This window comes from Bos mutus, chromosome 1, assembly GCF_027580195.1.
Source record: "Bos mutus isolate GX-2022 chromosome 1, NWIPB_WYAK_1.1, whole genome shotgun sequence".
NCBI classification, from domain to species: Eukaryota; Metazoa; Chordata; class Mammalia; order Artiodactyla; family Bovidae; genus Bos; species Bos mutus.
In genome coordinates, this window is record NC_091617.1 from 125,040,662 (window position 1) to 125,058,210 (window position 17,549).

Consider the following 17,549-nt stretch of genomic DNA (forward strand, 5'->3'; position numbering starts at 1 on the left):
TACAGAAGGTAAAATAAGTATGTGAAAAGAAATTCATGTAAAATATATTACTTGAGAGCCTTTAAGGTACAGACTGTTGAAAGTGAATAAGAACCAAGAGAGTTTTAGAAATGATCAATAGATTTAACAAAGAGTCTAACAGAATTTCCAGAACTGAGATACATAATAATTTAAACAAGAAAGTTAATACATATGTTAAATAGTTGATAGACATAGTTCCAGAAGGGATTTAAGGTACTGAGAAATAGGTATGAAGTGATTGCCTGGAACATGGCACAAAGAGACAGATGGAAAATGTGAAAGAGAGGTTAAGATATGTAGAAGCTAGAGTGAAGGAACCTAATATACATTAATCAAGGTTCCATAAGAAAAAATACAGAATGTAGGAAATTTAATGTTTGAAGAAATACTAGCTGAGCGATTTCCAAAATGGAGGAGAGATATCAATGATCAAATATGAGAAGCCAATAAAGCCTAAGCAATATATGTTTTAATAGATCCATGCCTACATGTAAAACCACAAAACAGCAAAGAAGGATATTAAAAACATCCAGGAAGAAAAGACAGATTATCACAAAGAGCCTAACAACTGACTTCTCAGTAGCAACAATGAAAGTTAGATCTTAGAAAAATATCTTCAAAATGCTAACACAAAATAACTGTCACTCTAGAATTAATTACCCAGAAAACCTTCTCTTTTGTGAATGTGGGTTAAATACAGACATTTTTAGTTGAATAAGAGCTGAGACAGTTTGAAAGTGAAAGTGAAGTCGCTCAGTTGTGTCCGACTCTCAGCGACCCCATGGACTGCAGCCTACCAGGCTCCGCTGTCCATGGGATTTTCCAGGCAAGAGTACTGGAGTGGGTTGCCATTGCCTTCTCCAAGAGACAGTTTACTACCAACAAATCCAAACTAAAGAAACTACATTATGACTTTAAATCAGGCAGAAAGGTAATGGCCACAGAATAAAAGACTAAAACGCAGGAACAAACACTGAGCAAAGATATTGGATACAGAGTTGAAGGTTCTCAGGTCTCTGTGTTGTTTGAGAATCGGGCAAAGATATTATGAAACTTTATAATATGCCAAAGTAACTATGGATGGTAAATTGAGGTAGCCTCTTAAAAAAAGTAGAAATGAAGAGGTAGAAGGTTGTAAACCAACACGCTTGGTCTAATGGATAAATAGAGAACACTGTAGGACTTCGCTGGTGGTCTAGTGGTTAAGACTCCACAGTCCCAATGCAGGCGGCATAGCAGTTTGATCCCTGATCAGGGAACAGTTCTGAAGGAGAAGAACTGGCAGGAAGATTTGACCTACCATGATGGAACAAGGTCAGAAAGCTGTTGTAATTAAGACAGTGTGGTTTTAACAGAAAGATAGAAAAACTGACTAATGAAAACACCAGAGAAGCCAGAAACACATCCATGTGTCTCTGCAGAGTGGGCACATTCCAGAGTCCCACAGGTCAGCGGCCAAAGGTTGGCCCTGTTGAGAATGGAGGCAGGGACCATTTTTGTTTCCATGGAGAAATGAATTGTGTTCATATCTATGTCACACAAAAATCAATTACAGATGGGTTACAGATGGAACTTAAATGAGAAGTTTAAATGAGAATTTCTGCTCATCAAAACACACCTTAAAGGGAGAGAAAAGAGAAGGCGCAAAACCAAAACAGATGTTTGTAAAATATTTGATATACTTGACAAAGACCTAGGTCTAGGTTCCAGAACGTATCAAGAAATTCTTAAAAGTGAATAAGGAAAAGGTAACAACTCATTAGGAAAAATGGGCAAAGGACATGAAAAGGCATTCCCAGAAGAAAGCTGCACAGTGAATGCATCTTTGAGAAGAATGTAAATTGGTACCGTCACTTTGGAAATAAGTTTGGCAATATCTACTAAAATTGAACATGAACTTGTATCCGTTAACCTCGTGTAGAGTCTATACCCTAACCTTCTGGTGTGTCCACTAAGGATACTTTTGTCCTCCTGCATCACAGCACATAAAAGTGTTCTCTTTAACATTGTGTGTTCCGGAGGGAGAGTAAACAGCCCAGTGTTTATCAACAAGAGAATAGTCAGATTCTGTTGCAATTCACACTCTATAGCCATGAACATAGTGGATAAGTCTCACAGTTGTAATGTTGAGGGTAGGAAAAAAAAAACGAAAAAGACACACTATACGCTTTCATTTATATGAAGTTTAAGAGCATACAAACCTATAGGTTATATGGATTCATGATACAGACCATTGTTGTTCAGTCACTCAGTCGTGTCCGACTCTTTGCAACCCCATGGACTGCAGCACGCCAGGCCTCTCCGTCCATCATCAACTCCCAGAGCTTACTCAAACTCATGTCCATTGAGTCAGTGATACCATCCAACCATCTCATCCTCTGTCACCCCTTCTCCTCCTGCCCTCAGTCTTTTCCAGCATCAGAGTCTCTTCTGACAAGTCAGCTCTTCACATCACGGGGCCAAAGTATTGGAGCTTCAGCATCAGTCCTTCCAATGAATATTCAGGGTTGATTTCCTTTAGGATTGACTAGTTTGATCTCCTTGCTGTCCAAGGGACTCTCAAGAGTCTTCTCTAACATTGCAGTTCAAAAGTATCAATTCTTTGGCACTCAGCCTTCTTTATGGTCCAGTTCTCACATCCATACATAACTACTGGACAAACCATAGCTTATATAAGTAAATCTGTAGTAGATAAAGGAAGGGAAAGGAGCACAAACTCAGGGTAGCGGTTGCCTCCACGAGGGTGGGTGGGGGCGATGGTGGCGCTGTTGAGCATCCCTGGCTTCCTGAGAAGTTTGCCTGGAAGAGCTTGGACCACAGGAATATCTCCCCACAGTTAGAGTACTTCTGGGGTGGAGCAGTACAGAAAGTGAGAAAACCTGTTGGGGAACTTTTCCCCTGTTAGATGTGTGACTAGGAGGAGGAGTGTTGTGACTGGCAGGACATCACCAGCATCCCTGTGCCTGATTCAGCACAGTATCAGTACCATTGGATTCAGTTCAGAAACATTTACTATATATACCCCAGCCATGTGGTGGGCACGATGTTAGGGACCTGGAACTCCAAGATTAATAAAAAATACAGAAGTGAGTAGCAGGAGGGGCGGAAACAAGGCAGACAGGTAAATTGGCAACAAAAAGTCTGGGTGGATTTCTGACAAGGAGTCCTTTGGTCCAGTAGGGACAAGTGGTGGGGAAATTGGGGGAGATTATGCTTCTTGAAGCTGAGTCTTGACAGAGAGTGGAAGTGAGATACAGAACAGAGGATTCGTTCCAAGCAGAGTTTGATTGTAAAGATACACAGAGGAGATGGATGCTGTTCTAGAGCCTACGCCTTGAGTGGGAGAGAGAGACAGAGGAGGCTGAGAGTGGAGTGGACTCCACATCGTGCAGACGTGGGGGCCCTCCCCATGCAGGTGGGGGAAATGACAGGACCGGTGCCCCTAGAACCCCTCCTAGACAAGAGCAGGGAGGAGGCTGTGGCAGTGGTCCAGGTAAAGACAAGGAGGTGAAGGATGGTGAAGATGAGGAGGAGGTGGGTCAAGAAATATGGTGGTTGGTTGGCTGCAGACCGTTCTCATAGCCAATTCTGTAAGACAGCAGTGAGCATCCTTCATCCAGTCCTGGGATTTGCTAGTGAGGAGTGGGCACACATGAGATGTCCCCTTGCCTTTCGAGTGATTTGTAACATTAATTTGCAAATGCAACACTTGGCCTTCAGTACATTTATGGCACTGCGGTTCTGTCACATTCATACTAAAGCTCAGTGGCAGCATAGCTGAAATATGTCTTTGTGACAAAAATACTCTTCCTTGAGAAAATTTAGCTTCCAGTATAGTGCTTCCAAGATTAGTTCATACAAGAGGCAGTGAATGATCACTATAATTATAACATCGTGCCCCTAAGGCTGGCTTGGTTGGATCGTCAGGTTTTCTTTGCTGCTTACAAGAAGTGCTTTTTGTAATTTTATCATCTAAACAAGGTTAACATGTCTTATTTGTAATTGTAGTTGAAAACTGTATTTCATGCACGCTGTGTTTATTTCATGGAATATTTTCAGAAGCAGGATTAAATATTCACGTTTGTGGCTTGATGCTCAGAATCTTTATTTAGATGACCTTGGTCCCATTTTTGTGACTGGAAGGCAAAAGGGAAGTCACAGAGCTCGTTCTTAGGTTTGGTTCATGTCTTGGCTCGGAAGGCAATAACCTTCAGGACAGAGAAGACCCTGCACTGTTCTCCCTGGTGGTCAAGGCCAGATCTACCTTCCCCTCCACGCTTCCAACTCAAAGTAGCTGATAGGTGAGGGAAAACAAGAGTTGCCTCATGTATTTATTGTCCAAGATGCCTAAGAAGTGATTCGGCTGAGAAGATGCCTCAAAAAAGGAGTTTAGACAAACCACCAATTAATTTGGTTAAATAACTAATTTTTTCCACTTCTGAATTAAATAGTTTTAAAATGGAATTAGCCAAACAGCATTTTTAAACCATTGTTTAAATAACAATAGCAAAAGATTAGATGAAACTACCATCTTTTATAATATAGTTATCCCCTAAGATTTAAGTGAGAGAGCTTCTGAGCCTCAGTAATTAGCGCTACTAAATCTTTAGTCCCAACTAACCAGCACGCCCCTAAGATTGCTTTAAAATTAGATTCTTAATGAGGTTGTTCATGACCACCAAAACAAAGTAATCACTTTCTCTTTCTCCTTAAGAGCATTTTGCTACCCAGATTATAAACAGAAAGGTTTCCATTTCAGGCACGCGTGAGAACTCTTATTAACAATGAAATGAAAGTCCCATTAAATTCTGAGTGGCTTTCTTATCCCTAGGTGACCAGCCCGCTAAGACGATCCCTTTCGTTGTGTCTTCACAGGGTGTGGAAATTTGTTCACCAGGTTTCTCCATCTGATTCCCCATGGCCAGCAACCCCTAGCTCCCCAGGCCAGCCGGAACTGAGTCTTAGTTCAAAGATGCTGTGCAGTTGCTGAGTCAGACCAGACCCTAAAGCGCTTATGAAGCACCAGCTGCAGCTTCAGTACTTACACTGTCCCCAGTGGCACCTGGTCCTGGGTTCAAATCCTGACTCTCCTACACACAAGCGGAGGGCCTTGGGCAAATCACTTTAACTCGCTGATCTTCAGTCACCTGTTCCATAAAAAGGGGATAATAACATGGTTGTTGTGAAAGCACAATTCAACAGTTTGCAAAAAGCTCAGTGCCTAACTGAGCAAACGCTCAGTAAATGTTAGCTATTTGCGTGAATATTGAGCAGGTTAAGAATGTCATCTTTTTAAGTCTTTTAACTTTTCAGTTTAAACAGAGAGTAATCTATTGTTGGAAATTAAAGGAAAGTTAGTTCTACACTTTTAAATCTATATATATGCATTTTTAAAACTTTTTTTTTCCCTTTTAGGCCAATTGTATCTGAGAGAAACGAACTTCTCATTCAGTTTTTATCAGATTTAAGTTTAACTGCAGATGGATTTATCGGTCACTACAAATTCAGGCCCAAAAAATTGCCGACAACCACTGCACTGCCTGTTACCACCACCTTTCCAGTGTCTACAACAAGTAAGTCTGCTTTGAAATTTCTACTCAGACTTGAGTATAAGAACAATTCTTCTGAAGTGGGGGTGGGGGGGAGGGGGGAAACTGATTAAGAGGAAAATACTTGAAACTAAAATAAGTTAAATAAGACAAATACTTACATAAGAGAATAATATGATTCCATAAATGAAAGAAAAGTATAAGATATAAGAATGCTTATAAGCTAATAATTTTAAAATGTTATCCAGGAAAATTATGGTCACTTAAAAATACTAGGAACCCTATTATAGCTAGAGACCATAACAAGCCTAATTTTTCTTTCTTGGCATTTATAAAATCATGTTTTCCTTTTTATTACATAGAACTGTAGTATTTTGGGTTAAAATTTCAGGGCCCTGATTCCTGTCTGTTTTCATTTCTGCAAGTATTTGGACTTTGTTGTGGGGAGGGGTATGATCCAAAATGTGCCATACAAAATATATTATTTTTTTAAACTGAAGTAAATCAAACAAAAACATTGTATGTATTGTAGACACCAGTTGGGGACCTCTGGTTTGGGTATGACCTAAGAAATGCAAGGGCAACAGAGCGTTCCTGTTTCTTGTCTCTACACCCTGTCAGCAGAGCCCACCAGGATTTCAGCCCTCAGATCTCAAAATCTAAAAGGGAGGAGAAAAAAGTGGAAGGGGGAATCTAAGGTTAAGACGTGAAATGGGCTGAAATAAGCCCAGCTTTATTGCCCACCATTTTCTGCGAGTTCGCAGAGAGGGCTGTCCTGAGTACAGACACTTCCAGAAGGGCTGATTTTTCTGAGCACTCCGCAAGTGTGCCACCTTGTGGCCCGGAAGTGTACTGCTGCACATCGCAGCAATATTTCTCCAGTTCTCTCAGTGGACCTTGGTGTCCTTATTCTTCCCAGAGAATCATCTGTCTACACCCATGTGGTTCTCCAGCTTTTATATCCAGTCCTAAACTTTCTCTGAAGTTGCAAACATGACTTTTTAATTATCTCCTACAGGTTTGCAACTGCTAGACATTGAAAAATATATCAGATTTAACTCATTTCTATCACACTATATTCTGTCTCATTTCTGCTTCTCCACCTATTTTCTCAAGCCTGGGCCACAACATCTGTAGCCACACTCCTAGGGTTCCCTTGACTTCCTCTATCTTAACTCCCCATGCATGCCCTGCCCCTTCCCCCCACCCCCAACAGCACAGACTGTGTCTCTCCCCCACTTAGATTTGCTGTCTACGCCTATGCCTTCCAATACGGTGGCCACTTTTAGATGATTGAAATGTGATTAGTGCAACTAAAGATCTGAATTTTTAACTTCATTAAATTTAAAAAGCCTCCTGTGGCCAGCAGCCAGACCAGAGGACAGCGCAGGGGCCAATCTCCTTCACACTTTGTCCCTGGGGCCTCCCCTTCTAGCTTCATCTTTAGGCTCTACCACCTTGCTCCTTATGCTCTAAGTATTTGGGATTTTATCCTAAGTGTGGAGGAAGCTGTTGGTGGATTTAAGCAAAGTTCAGGATTAGATTCTCACTTAATGTTGAGAATTCACCTCACTCAGATGTTGATGAGACTTTAAACAAGAGCAGGAATAGAATGGTACCATCTGATTTCGTGATGTGGAGGCTGCCGGACACCCTGGCAGGGGTTGTGTGAGCCGAGTGGTGCAGGTAGATGCTGAACAAGGGCGAGGGGGCGTGTGGAGCATGGCAAGGAAACGAACACCAAGTCCAGCAACTCAGTCTGAGGGTTTGGCCCTGAGGAAGGGAGGTAGAGAGCCTGAGTGTTTGAACATGGTAAAGCTAGGGGGAAGTAGCTTGCAAAGAGGGAAAACAGAAGGGCGGAGCAAAGGAATAAGTGAGGAGGAAATTTTCACAAAGATGGCAGGGTCTGGCCTCCAGAGGCCATGCAGAAGGATAGACCTTAGGCCAGAGGTAGGCAGCCTCCTCTCTTAGGAGAGGAAGGAAGTCAGGGTACAGATGGAGACAGCTCGGAGGTCTGGTGGAGGACATTTTGTTCTGTGATCTTTGTTCTCACCAGAAAATAGGCAAGGTCACCTGCTGAGAACAAGAAGAGAGGTGGGAGCCCTGGGGGTTGTGGGGCAGTTTGTCACTTGGATGAGGGTCTGTTTGTGTTCTCAGCTGTCTGTGAGCAGACACAGAAAGAGAAAAGAGTCTCCTACCGGACTGCTAGAGGGCAGAGCAGGAACAGGTGTGTAAGTATTGTTAAGAAAGTAACTGAACTAATGGACCATGAAAACTATGTGGAAAAGCTAAGGAATTAAGATGGGCCAGGGTGATGGAATGGGAAATAGGAGCGGGGCCAGTGTATTGAACCTCTAAAGAAAGAAAGAATAAGTAGTCATGAGAGTAGGAGAGTGAATAAATAAGCCTAAAGGAGAGGAGGTTCTGTTGGATGAAGGATGAGAGATTAGTGATGAGACTTCAGCAGAAGGACACGTGAGCCTGGGACTGAGGGGTGAAGATGGACCAGAGGGAACATCTGAGATGGGGGGCCGGGGTTGAGGCTACAGCCAGAGAGCGATCGTCCCCAAGGAGGGAGGACCCACCAAGATGCTTGAGGGAGCACATGAAGAGGAAAGCTGAAAACCCCGTGCCACACTTGGGTGTGCAGGGCAGCAGAGAGCAGACAGGAAGATGAAGAATGTCAGGGTGGGCCACCCACCCAACCTCCAGACTAATGTCCTGAGGCCGAGAAGGAGCTGGGTTCAAGTGGTCCACGTAAGAAGATGCTCTTTCATCAGACAAGGAGAACCTCTAAGGCACTTAGCTTTGGACTCAGTGAATTAGATAAATTTAGGTCCCCAACTTTTAGAGCAATATTCCCTCTAAATGCTTTCTGAGCTCTTTCTCTACTATATATATATTTATATATGTTATTATGTATATTTTAACATTAAACTGTGTATATTTTAATATTGTAATCCACTTTAGATCCTTTTGGAGATAAGTAGGGATACAAATTAAGATTAAATTCACAGAAGGGTTAGCAGAACATATTAGAAGGGCAAATTCTTACCCGGTAAGTACAGCTCTATGACAGTTGTTCTGTTTAGTTCTTCCTAACACGTTGCCACATGTAAGGGAATCATTACCAAATGTTTTGGAAACATTTTTAATGATGAAAATGAGGATTCAATATTTTCATTTCATTTCATAAGGATTAAATATTATCATCATATCACAGCTTTCCAACCTTGGCACCATTTACATTTTTGGCTAGATAATTCTTTGCTTTGGGGGGCTGTCCTGTTCACTGTGAAATGTTGAGCAGCATCGCTGGTTATCTACCTACTAGACGCTGGTATCATCCTCTAGTCGTGACTGCCAAAAATATTTCCAGAGTTTACCAAATGTCACCTAGTGGGAGAAATCACCCCCATTGAGAACTACTGTGTTTGTCTATTTAGCTGTACTTTAAATTTGTCTACTTCTCAGTTCTTAAGATCCTTACAGGCAATGACAGGCTCAAAATAGCACACTTCATCACATGAGCATTGTTCCCCAAAACCTGTAATGCTAACATTTGGGTAATTGTGTATTTCAAATGCATCAAGAAAACTCCCTCCACTCTCAGGGGAACCCCATAAGATTCCTTTGGTGAAGTGAAGAGTTAACCTATATTTCCTGTGTTCTTATTTGTTATTCTGGGTTTTTGGTAAGCAGGGCACATGAGACTGTATCTATTTTTGGTTACAGCATTAGTTATATATAAAGGAAGAAGAGAATGGGGCTAAATTTGGGTTATCTTTGATCTCAGGTTTAAAGCTCAGCAGAGGGCATTGAGTTACCCTGAGGAAATTAAGAGTAGAAGTTGGTAACATGAGGAATATCCTTTGCAGGTTCTTTAATTATTTCATTGCAGTGACAGATTGGTGGCTCAGAGAAATAAATGAGAATTTTAAATGGACTGATTCAGATCTAAACACCAATTATATATGCATTCATTTTCCTGAATCTCATGTATTTCTTCTTGGAATGAAGGTTTAAAGCCCACCGTGGCCCTGTGTCAGCAGAAGTGTAGACGGTCGGGGACTCTGGAGAGCAATTATTGCTCGAGCAACTTCGGTAAGAAAGAAAACCGTCTTTCCTTTTTAATCAGAAACCCGAAACTGCATGCTTAACCTCAAAGGAACTGCCATGAATGGGATGGTAGTGGGTCAGTTACACTCTGCATCTACCCAGGAAAATATTTTCCTCCACACTAAGGTGTGTTGCACCATTTGAAGTGTTAGAGTTCACAACTGAGAAAAATGTGTGCAGAAAATACGTTTTTCACACAAACTTAAAACTTAATCATTTGACTTCTGGTACATGACTCTGCTGTTCTGTTTATTCTGGCTAGCCCAGTGTTTCCCCCACCCCAGGAAAAAAACCCTGCATCCTTTTTTTTCTCACATCGTTTTCATGTTCTGAGTATTTTTTCACACATCTGTAATTCAACTTAAATAAATCAGAAACATATCCAAGCTGGCCTCTCTCAGAAGAAATTCAAGTATTTCCTCTGCTGTGTCCCTCCAGAGGATGAAATTAAAACTCGGAAATCTGAAATCCATTTGGAAACTGTTATAAACTGGAAGATATCAGGGAGATATTACCTAATGAATCAAAATTCCTAAAGAGTTTTTTTTCCAATTAAAAAAATCTTGCACATTCTGTGAAAACTGCTTAAGAGCAAACGATCCCAAGTTGAATTATGTTGGTTATGTTTGAAAGGAATATGGAAGAAAAGTCTTATCAGGAAAAGAAAGTTGCTACGGCCTAAATAGTTTACCCAACACAGGGCCTCCCAGAAGAAGCTTTGCTTGCTTTTTCTTATGCCTTCAAGTGATAACTGCAGCCCAGATTGACCATATTGTAGTAAAGATGTGAGGACAGTAAAGAATCTAGGGCCCTCTAGAGGGAGGGAATACATATATGTGTATATGTATACACATATAGCTAATTTGGGGCTTCCCAGGTGGCGCATTCGGAGAAGGCAATGGCACCCCACTCCAGTACTCTTGCCTGGAAAATCCCATGGATGGAGGAGCCTGGTAGGCTGCAGTCCATGGGGTCGCTAAGAGTCAGACATGACTGAGCGACTTCACTTTCACTTTTCACTTTCATGCATTGGAGAAGGAAATGGCAACCCACTCCAGTGTTCTTGCCTGGAGAATCCCAGGGACGGGGGAACCTGGTGAGCTACCGTCTATGGGGTCGCACAGAGTCGGACACGACTGAAGCGACTTAGCAGCAGCAGCAGGTGGCGCATTTGGTAACGAATTTGCCTGCCAGTGGGTTCAAATCCCTGAGTGGGTAAGATGCCCTGAAGGAGGAAATGGCAACCCACTCTAGTATTCATGCCTGGAACATTCCATGAACAGAGGAGCCTAGTGGGCTACAGTCCATGGAGTCGCAAAGAGTCAGACATGATTGAGCGTACACACACACACACACACACAAGCACATAGCTGATTCAGTTTGTTGTACCCCATTATAAAGTAACTATGCGTGCTCAGCAGCTCAGTCGTGTCCAATTCTTCGTGAGCCCACAGAGGGGAGCCTGTCAGGTTCCTCTGTCCATGGGATTTCCCAGACAAGAATACTGCAGTGGGTTGCCATTTCCTACTCCAGGGGATCTTCCCGGCCCAGGAATCGAACCTGAGTTTCCTGCGTCTCCTGCATTGGCAGGCACATTCTTCAGCACTGAGCCACCTGGGATGCCCCCAAAGCAACTATACCCCAATAAAAAAAACTAGGGCCCTAAATCTATCTGGAGTTTGCATGCCAAAATGCAAATAACCGGCATGAAAATGAAGACCAGTAGCACCAGGTGTCATTGCTCCCACATCCAGTAACAGGTGCTTAAGGAAATCTCCCTCCCTCCCTTCAGAGCTATCTGATTTCACTCAGCTACCAACTGACATTTTGCAGAGAATCGCTCATCACTGGGAATCACAGTAAGGTGTAATAAGAATTCTGATGTGATGAGCTTTGCACGCCACATAAGCAGTGAGTTTTCACTTTATCCTGAAAGGGTAATATTATCAAGTCCAAAACTCCATGTATTCCATTGTGACTTACATGGCAAAATGACCCAATACTATCACCAGAGGCCTGTTGGTTCCTAATCCACATTGGTAGCACTGTTTTAGGGGCAGGGTTTTGTTTTTGTTTTTAATTGGCCACATCATGCGGCATGCAGTACCTTAGTTCCCTGACCAGGGATCGAACCTGTGCCCCCTGCAGTGGAAGCATGGAGTCTTAACCACTGGACCACCAAGTAAATCTCTTTAGGGGCAGGTTTTGATTTCACAATGACTGGGGGCTGCAGTTGGTTTTCTGGGTAAGGACAGGATTATCAAAAAGTCATTCAATCTAAGTCCTGCGTCACATGGAATACACCCCCTTCAAAAAATGCCCGAAGCATGCCTTTGTGAAACACTGCATCTTTCTTTCAGACAAGGCAATGGCACCCCACTCCAGTACTCTTGCCTGGAAAATCTCATGGGCGGAGGAGCCTGGTGGGCTGCAGTCCATGGGGTCGCTAAGAGTTGGACACGACTGAGCGACTTCACTTTCACTTTTCACTTTCATGCATTGGAGAAGGAAATGGCAACCCACTCCAATGTTCTTGCCTGGAGAATCCCAGGGACGGAGGAGCCTGGTGGGCTGCCGCCTCTGGGGTCGCACAGAGTCGGACACGACTGAAGCGACTTTGCAGCAGCAGCAGCATCTTTCTTTATGTGGCTCAGAAGTAAGACTCTTCTCTGAGTGTTACATGGTAAGAAGAGAGAGTTACGTAGTGAAAAGCAACGGAATTTTGCTAGAGTTTTTTCTAACCAAGGAAATGTTTAAAGTTATACCTCAGTTCTATACTTTGACTTGTTCATTGAGATAAAAAGGATGGATAAGAAAGAGAATATGAAAGACCCAGAGGGACTTCCCCAGAAGTCCAGTGGCTAAGACTCCAAGCTCCCAATGCAGGGGGCTTGGGTTCGATCCCTGGTTGGGGAACTAAGATCCTGCATGTGGCAACTAAGACCCAGCTCAGCCAAATAAATAAATAAAAAGAGAGGAACCAGGGGGAGATAACAGAAAGGTAAGTGCTCACCCACACAGACACAAGGACTCAGATCTTTATGGCTCAAACCTCCATCATGCAACTTCTTATTATGGCACTGCCTTAAGGATACACGGTCCTGTTGAGTATTAACAAGCAGAGGTGCAATTACCATGTTTGGTAATTGATCCACACGTTGGACAACACATTGGAACAAGTCTCTGTCTCAGCAACTGACTGCAGTTTGGTAGTTATTTTGGTTTTTTTTCAATGCCTAACAGCTAGGGTAACATTACAGCCCCATGACTCCTGGTTTTTAACCTGTATTTTGATGACAGATAGACAGAATTAAATTTAATGACTCTTATTATGCCCTTCTTTCTAACACTAAAATGTTTCCCATCTGAAAGTTAGAGGAATGTATCAATCAACTATTTTCAGTTCTGCTTACCTTGGTCTTCACTGTCTTAGATTTTAAAAATGTTTTCTTTTGCAGTCTTGGCCGGCACTGTCATCACCACCATCCCTCGAGGTGGGAGTCTGCATGCCACGGTCTCGATCATCAACATTTATAAAGAGGGCAATCTGGCAATTCAGCAGGCCGGCAAGAACATGAGCGCCAAGGTCCTCGTGGTCTGCAAGCAGTGCCCACTCCTCAGAAGAGGTGAGCAGGAGGAAAACTCCAGGCTTTCTTCCGGGGGAGCTCAAGGGCCGAGAAGGGGAAAGGAGAGCCTCTCCGAGCAAGTCGTGGATCTTTCCATGCCGTGGCTGGTCTAGAGAAGTCAAGTCATGGCTCATGTATTGCCCACTTCTGATGGAGAAGGAGGGTCTTTGGCGTCAGGCAGAATTGGGCTCCAATCTCAGTTCCTGTAACTTGTGGAAGAAGACAGGATAATGGAAATGGTCAGTGAGTTCAAGAAGCATTTGAAGTTGGATCAATAGGGAACAGACAGAGAAAGAGGTTCAGGAGAAAGAGATTTTCAGTTACCGCACTTAAAGTACCACTACTACGTGTGGAGGAAAATATCTATCAAGGAATAGGAAATTCAAGGACTTCCCCGGTGGTCCGGAGGCTAAGACTCTATGCTCCCAAGGCAAGGGGCCCGAGTTCAATTCCTGGTTCAGGGAACTAGATCCCACATGTTGTAGTTAAGAGTTCACATACCTCAGTGACGATTGAAGATCCCTTGAGCAGCAACTAAGACCCAGTGCAGCCAAATAAAAGCATTTTTTTTTTTTTTTTTAAGGAACAGGAAATTCAGAGTTGGTGTTCAGAAGAGAGAGGTATCTATGGGCTAGAATAAAAGATCTGGGGCTCATCTGTAGATATGAGATTATTAAATTCACGGGTGAGAATGAGTTTATTAAGATAAATTTTAGGAAAAGGAAAGTTACCCTAGAGCCAGAGGCACGTGATTTTTTAAAAACAGGTATATAAAAGTAATGTATGTTCTATGGTTTTTGAAAAAGTTAAATAAGTAGTGCATGCTTAGTCTCTTTAGCTGTGTCTGACTCTTTGCAGCCCTATGGACTATATACCCGCTAGGCTCCTCTGTCCCTGGAGATTCTCCAGGCAAGAATACTGGAGTGGGTTGCCATGCCCTCCTCCAGGGGGTCTTCCCAACCCAGAGGTCGAACCCACATCTCTGATGTCTCCTGCATTGGCAGGCGGTCTTTACCACTAGTGCCAACTAAGTGGAGAAGGATTTAAAATAAAAAGGGAAGCCCTTTCCCTTTCCCCAGAGGCACAATGAAAAAGCTCCTTCCAGAAGGTTCTGTCCATGTAAAAATGTACATACACATGTAGACAGATGGGATCTTTCTACACATATTCTGCTCAAACTTCCCTCCACATGATGTGTATATGCACAGCTTTCCATCAACAGCACATACACAGCTCTCTCTTTCTTTGGAATGGCAGTCAGGGCAGTCACGCCCTGCACTCCACTGTGTGATGAACCATGACTTCCCATCCGGTATCAGCTTGTTCCTTTTCTCAGTCTTATTACAAACCTCTCCCACAATCAAAAGAAGCCAAACCTCTACCACACACACAGAAATACAGATACATTACATACAAATACATTAAGAAAGCTTTACTATGAATTCAGATTGTTCAGAAAAGTCAGAGGCCAGCAGCTTCACATTGACTCTATTTTTGAAAAATATATATATTGTGAGAAAATCTTTCTATAATAAAATGGAAAATGCCAGAAAGGGAAATTTTGATCAGTTTTATCATAAAAATTTGATCTTCAGAGCTTCATATAACATTATAAATGAGATTAAAATGCAAACAAACATAAATAAAATGGTAGAGTAATTTTTGTAAACACAATGGATAAGAGGTTGATATTATTTAAGTATTATTAAGGACTTGATTTCTGAACAGAAAATAATTGGTGATTTCAAAGCAAAATGTAGAAGGGATATAATCAAGAATAAATTATAAATTAATACAGTAACATTGTACCTCACTTCTAAGAAAAGGAAGTGAGCATCAGAAAAATAAGACCAACACCACCTTATGGTTTGTTGAAAAAGCAACATAGTACAACTTTCATATGCTTACATACTGTTGCTCAGAAATTACACTCTAAAACATAGTTTCTTGAGGAAATAATCAGAGATGAGCACAAATATGTATGTAAAGACTTCCCCGGTGGCTCAGACGGTAAAGCGTCTGCCTACAACATGGGAGACCTGGGTTTGATCCCTGGGCTGGGAAGATCTCCTGGAGAAGGAAATGGCAACCCACTCCAGTACTCTTGCCTGGAAAATCCCATGGACGGAGGAACCTGGTAGGCTACAGTCCATGGGGTCGCAAAGAGTCGGACACAACTGAGCATCATTTACTTTTACTATGCATGTAGAACTCATAAATTCCAAATAATAATCCCATTGACTCTTAAGAGGGAATAGTAAAGACTCTGTAAAAGGTAACACTTCTTTCCAGAAGTGTCTGGAACAGCAAATAATCCAGGTCTGGATACTTACTGTCAGATCTCATCTCATCAGATCTCATACTTACTGTCATCTCTCTTGCGGTGGCATCTGCCCGCCCAGCCTGCCGAGCCTTCACGGGCTCAGGACCATTACGATTATAGTGGTGGACCACAGAGGAAGGCTTATACAGGGGAAATGTCTCCTATGACACCCGGGGGAGAGGAAGAATAAAGGAGGTGGTAACACATTTTTCTGAAGCAATGTAAATCTTCAGAGTTGAACCCAACATACCTCAGTGTGGGCTCCAGTCTAGGCCTACGTACCTTAGTCAGACAAACAGATATATAAAAAAAACAGAACAACAGATAGAAGTACTTTTTAGTACGTATCTTTTTAGGGACTATAAGAATGTAAAGAAGTATATGGTCCAACCATGCCCTCAAAAAACTTACATAGTATAAATGTTGGAGGGGTTAATAAAAAGTTCAAGACAACAACGGAAGACAATGGATCAATAGTTCCCAAATGCCTGGGGAGATCCAGAAGCCTGGTGGGACCAGGAGGGGCCTTCTGAAGACAGCCCCTTGAGGAAGGAGAGCTTTTCCTAGGAATAGTGTTTGTATAGAACGCTCAGTAAATACATTAGACCTTATGCAGAGCTGGACCTGACCGGGTCTAATCATTCCATCCAGTTTCCTAATGTAAGCAGAGCTGGAACATTCTATTCTGTCAAAGTTAGATTTTTTTCTTCAATGAGAGTCTTAAACAAGGTTTTATGCTAGAAAGAACAAATATCTAATTACACGATTTGTAAAACATTTACCTGGAGGTAAGTTATAGTCTAAGTTGTTTCAAACCAACACACACAGAGAAAAAAATTAATCTTACGTTCTCTTTTAGGTTTAAATTACATAATTATGGGTCAAGTGGGTGAGGATGGCCGAGGCAAGATCATGCCCAACAGCTTTATCATGATGTTCAAGACCAAGAATCAGAAGCTCCTGGACGCCCTGAAGAACAAGCAGTGTTAACACTGTGTCCATTTAAGCTGCATTCTGTCACTGCCTTTGAAAGATCTTTTTTTCTCTGTAGAAGAAGAAAATTTATAACCTGAAATATTGAGCATTCAGAGAGATTTACTCTTCACAGGATGTAGGTAGGAGAGCTCGGGTGTTGCTGATGGAAGTTCTTGCCGGCACGGAAGAGGAGCAGATATCTGATGGGAAGCCTGCAGACTCAGTGGGGTGATGCGACTAAATGTATCAAGCGTTGACAGTTTGGAAGCAGTTTATTTATGTATCTCTGTAAAAGGGTATTTTAGAAATGAGTTGTGTGAAGATGTAAAAAAGAGATTTTTATACGTGCAATATTTATAGTGATATTTGTTTTACCTTCAAGCATTTGCTCTGAGGTGTTATATTCTTCTCTCGCATTTTTAAAACCAGTGCTTAATAAATATTTTTAAATGATTATATAACTGCCATTAAACTTTTTTATTAAAAAGTGGAACACTATGAAAAGAATATTCCCTGGTATTTACCTGTAAGATTGTCCTTGTATCAAGGGGCTTCCCTCATAGCTCAGTTGGTAAATTATCTGCCTGCAATGCAGGAGACCCGGGTTCATTTCCTGGATCAGGAAGATCCCCTGGAGAAGGGAATGGTAACCCACTCCAGTATTCTTGCCTGGAGAATCCCATGGATAGAGGAGCCTGACAGGTTACAGTCCCTGGGATCGCAAGAGTCGGACACGACTTAGCAACTAAACCACCACCACCAGAAGAGCAGTCCAAGGACGACAGGAACCAGTTGGATCCAGTCTTGTAAACAGACTATAATTCTTTTCTGCAGAACCAGAGAATTGAGAGCTTGGAATGGTGTCCCTCAGGAATCTCGTTCAGGTCCTTCACTTTGTAATGGAAATGGAAGCTTGGGTATATTTAGTAACTTGTC

At 42.3% G+C, this 17,549-nt stretch overlaps 1 protein-coding gene across 1 annotated transcript in view; it reads left to right on the forward strand.

Moving 5' to 3' along the window:
- Positions 1–17,074, forward strand: part of PCOLCE2 (procollagen C-endopeptidase enhancer 2) — a 97,213-nt gene extending 80,139 nt beyond the window's left edge. Inside the window, exons 6-9 of the mRNA XM_005888758.2 lie at positions 5,437–5,594; positions 9,591–9,674; positions 13,148–13,315; positions 16,498–17,074. Of these exons, the coding sequence (XP_005888820.2) occupies positions 5,437–5,594; positions 9,591–9,674; positions 13,148–13,315; positions 16,498–16,628 (541 nt within the window). The 3' untranslated portion in view covers positions 16,629–17,074. The remainder of the gene's footprint in view (positions 1–5,436; positions 5,595–9,590; positions 9,675–13,147; positions 13,316–16,497) is intronic.
- Positions 17,075–17,549: the final 475 nt, after the last annotated feature.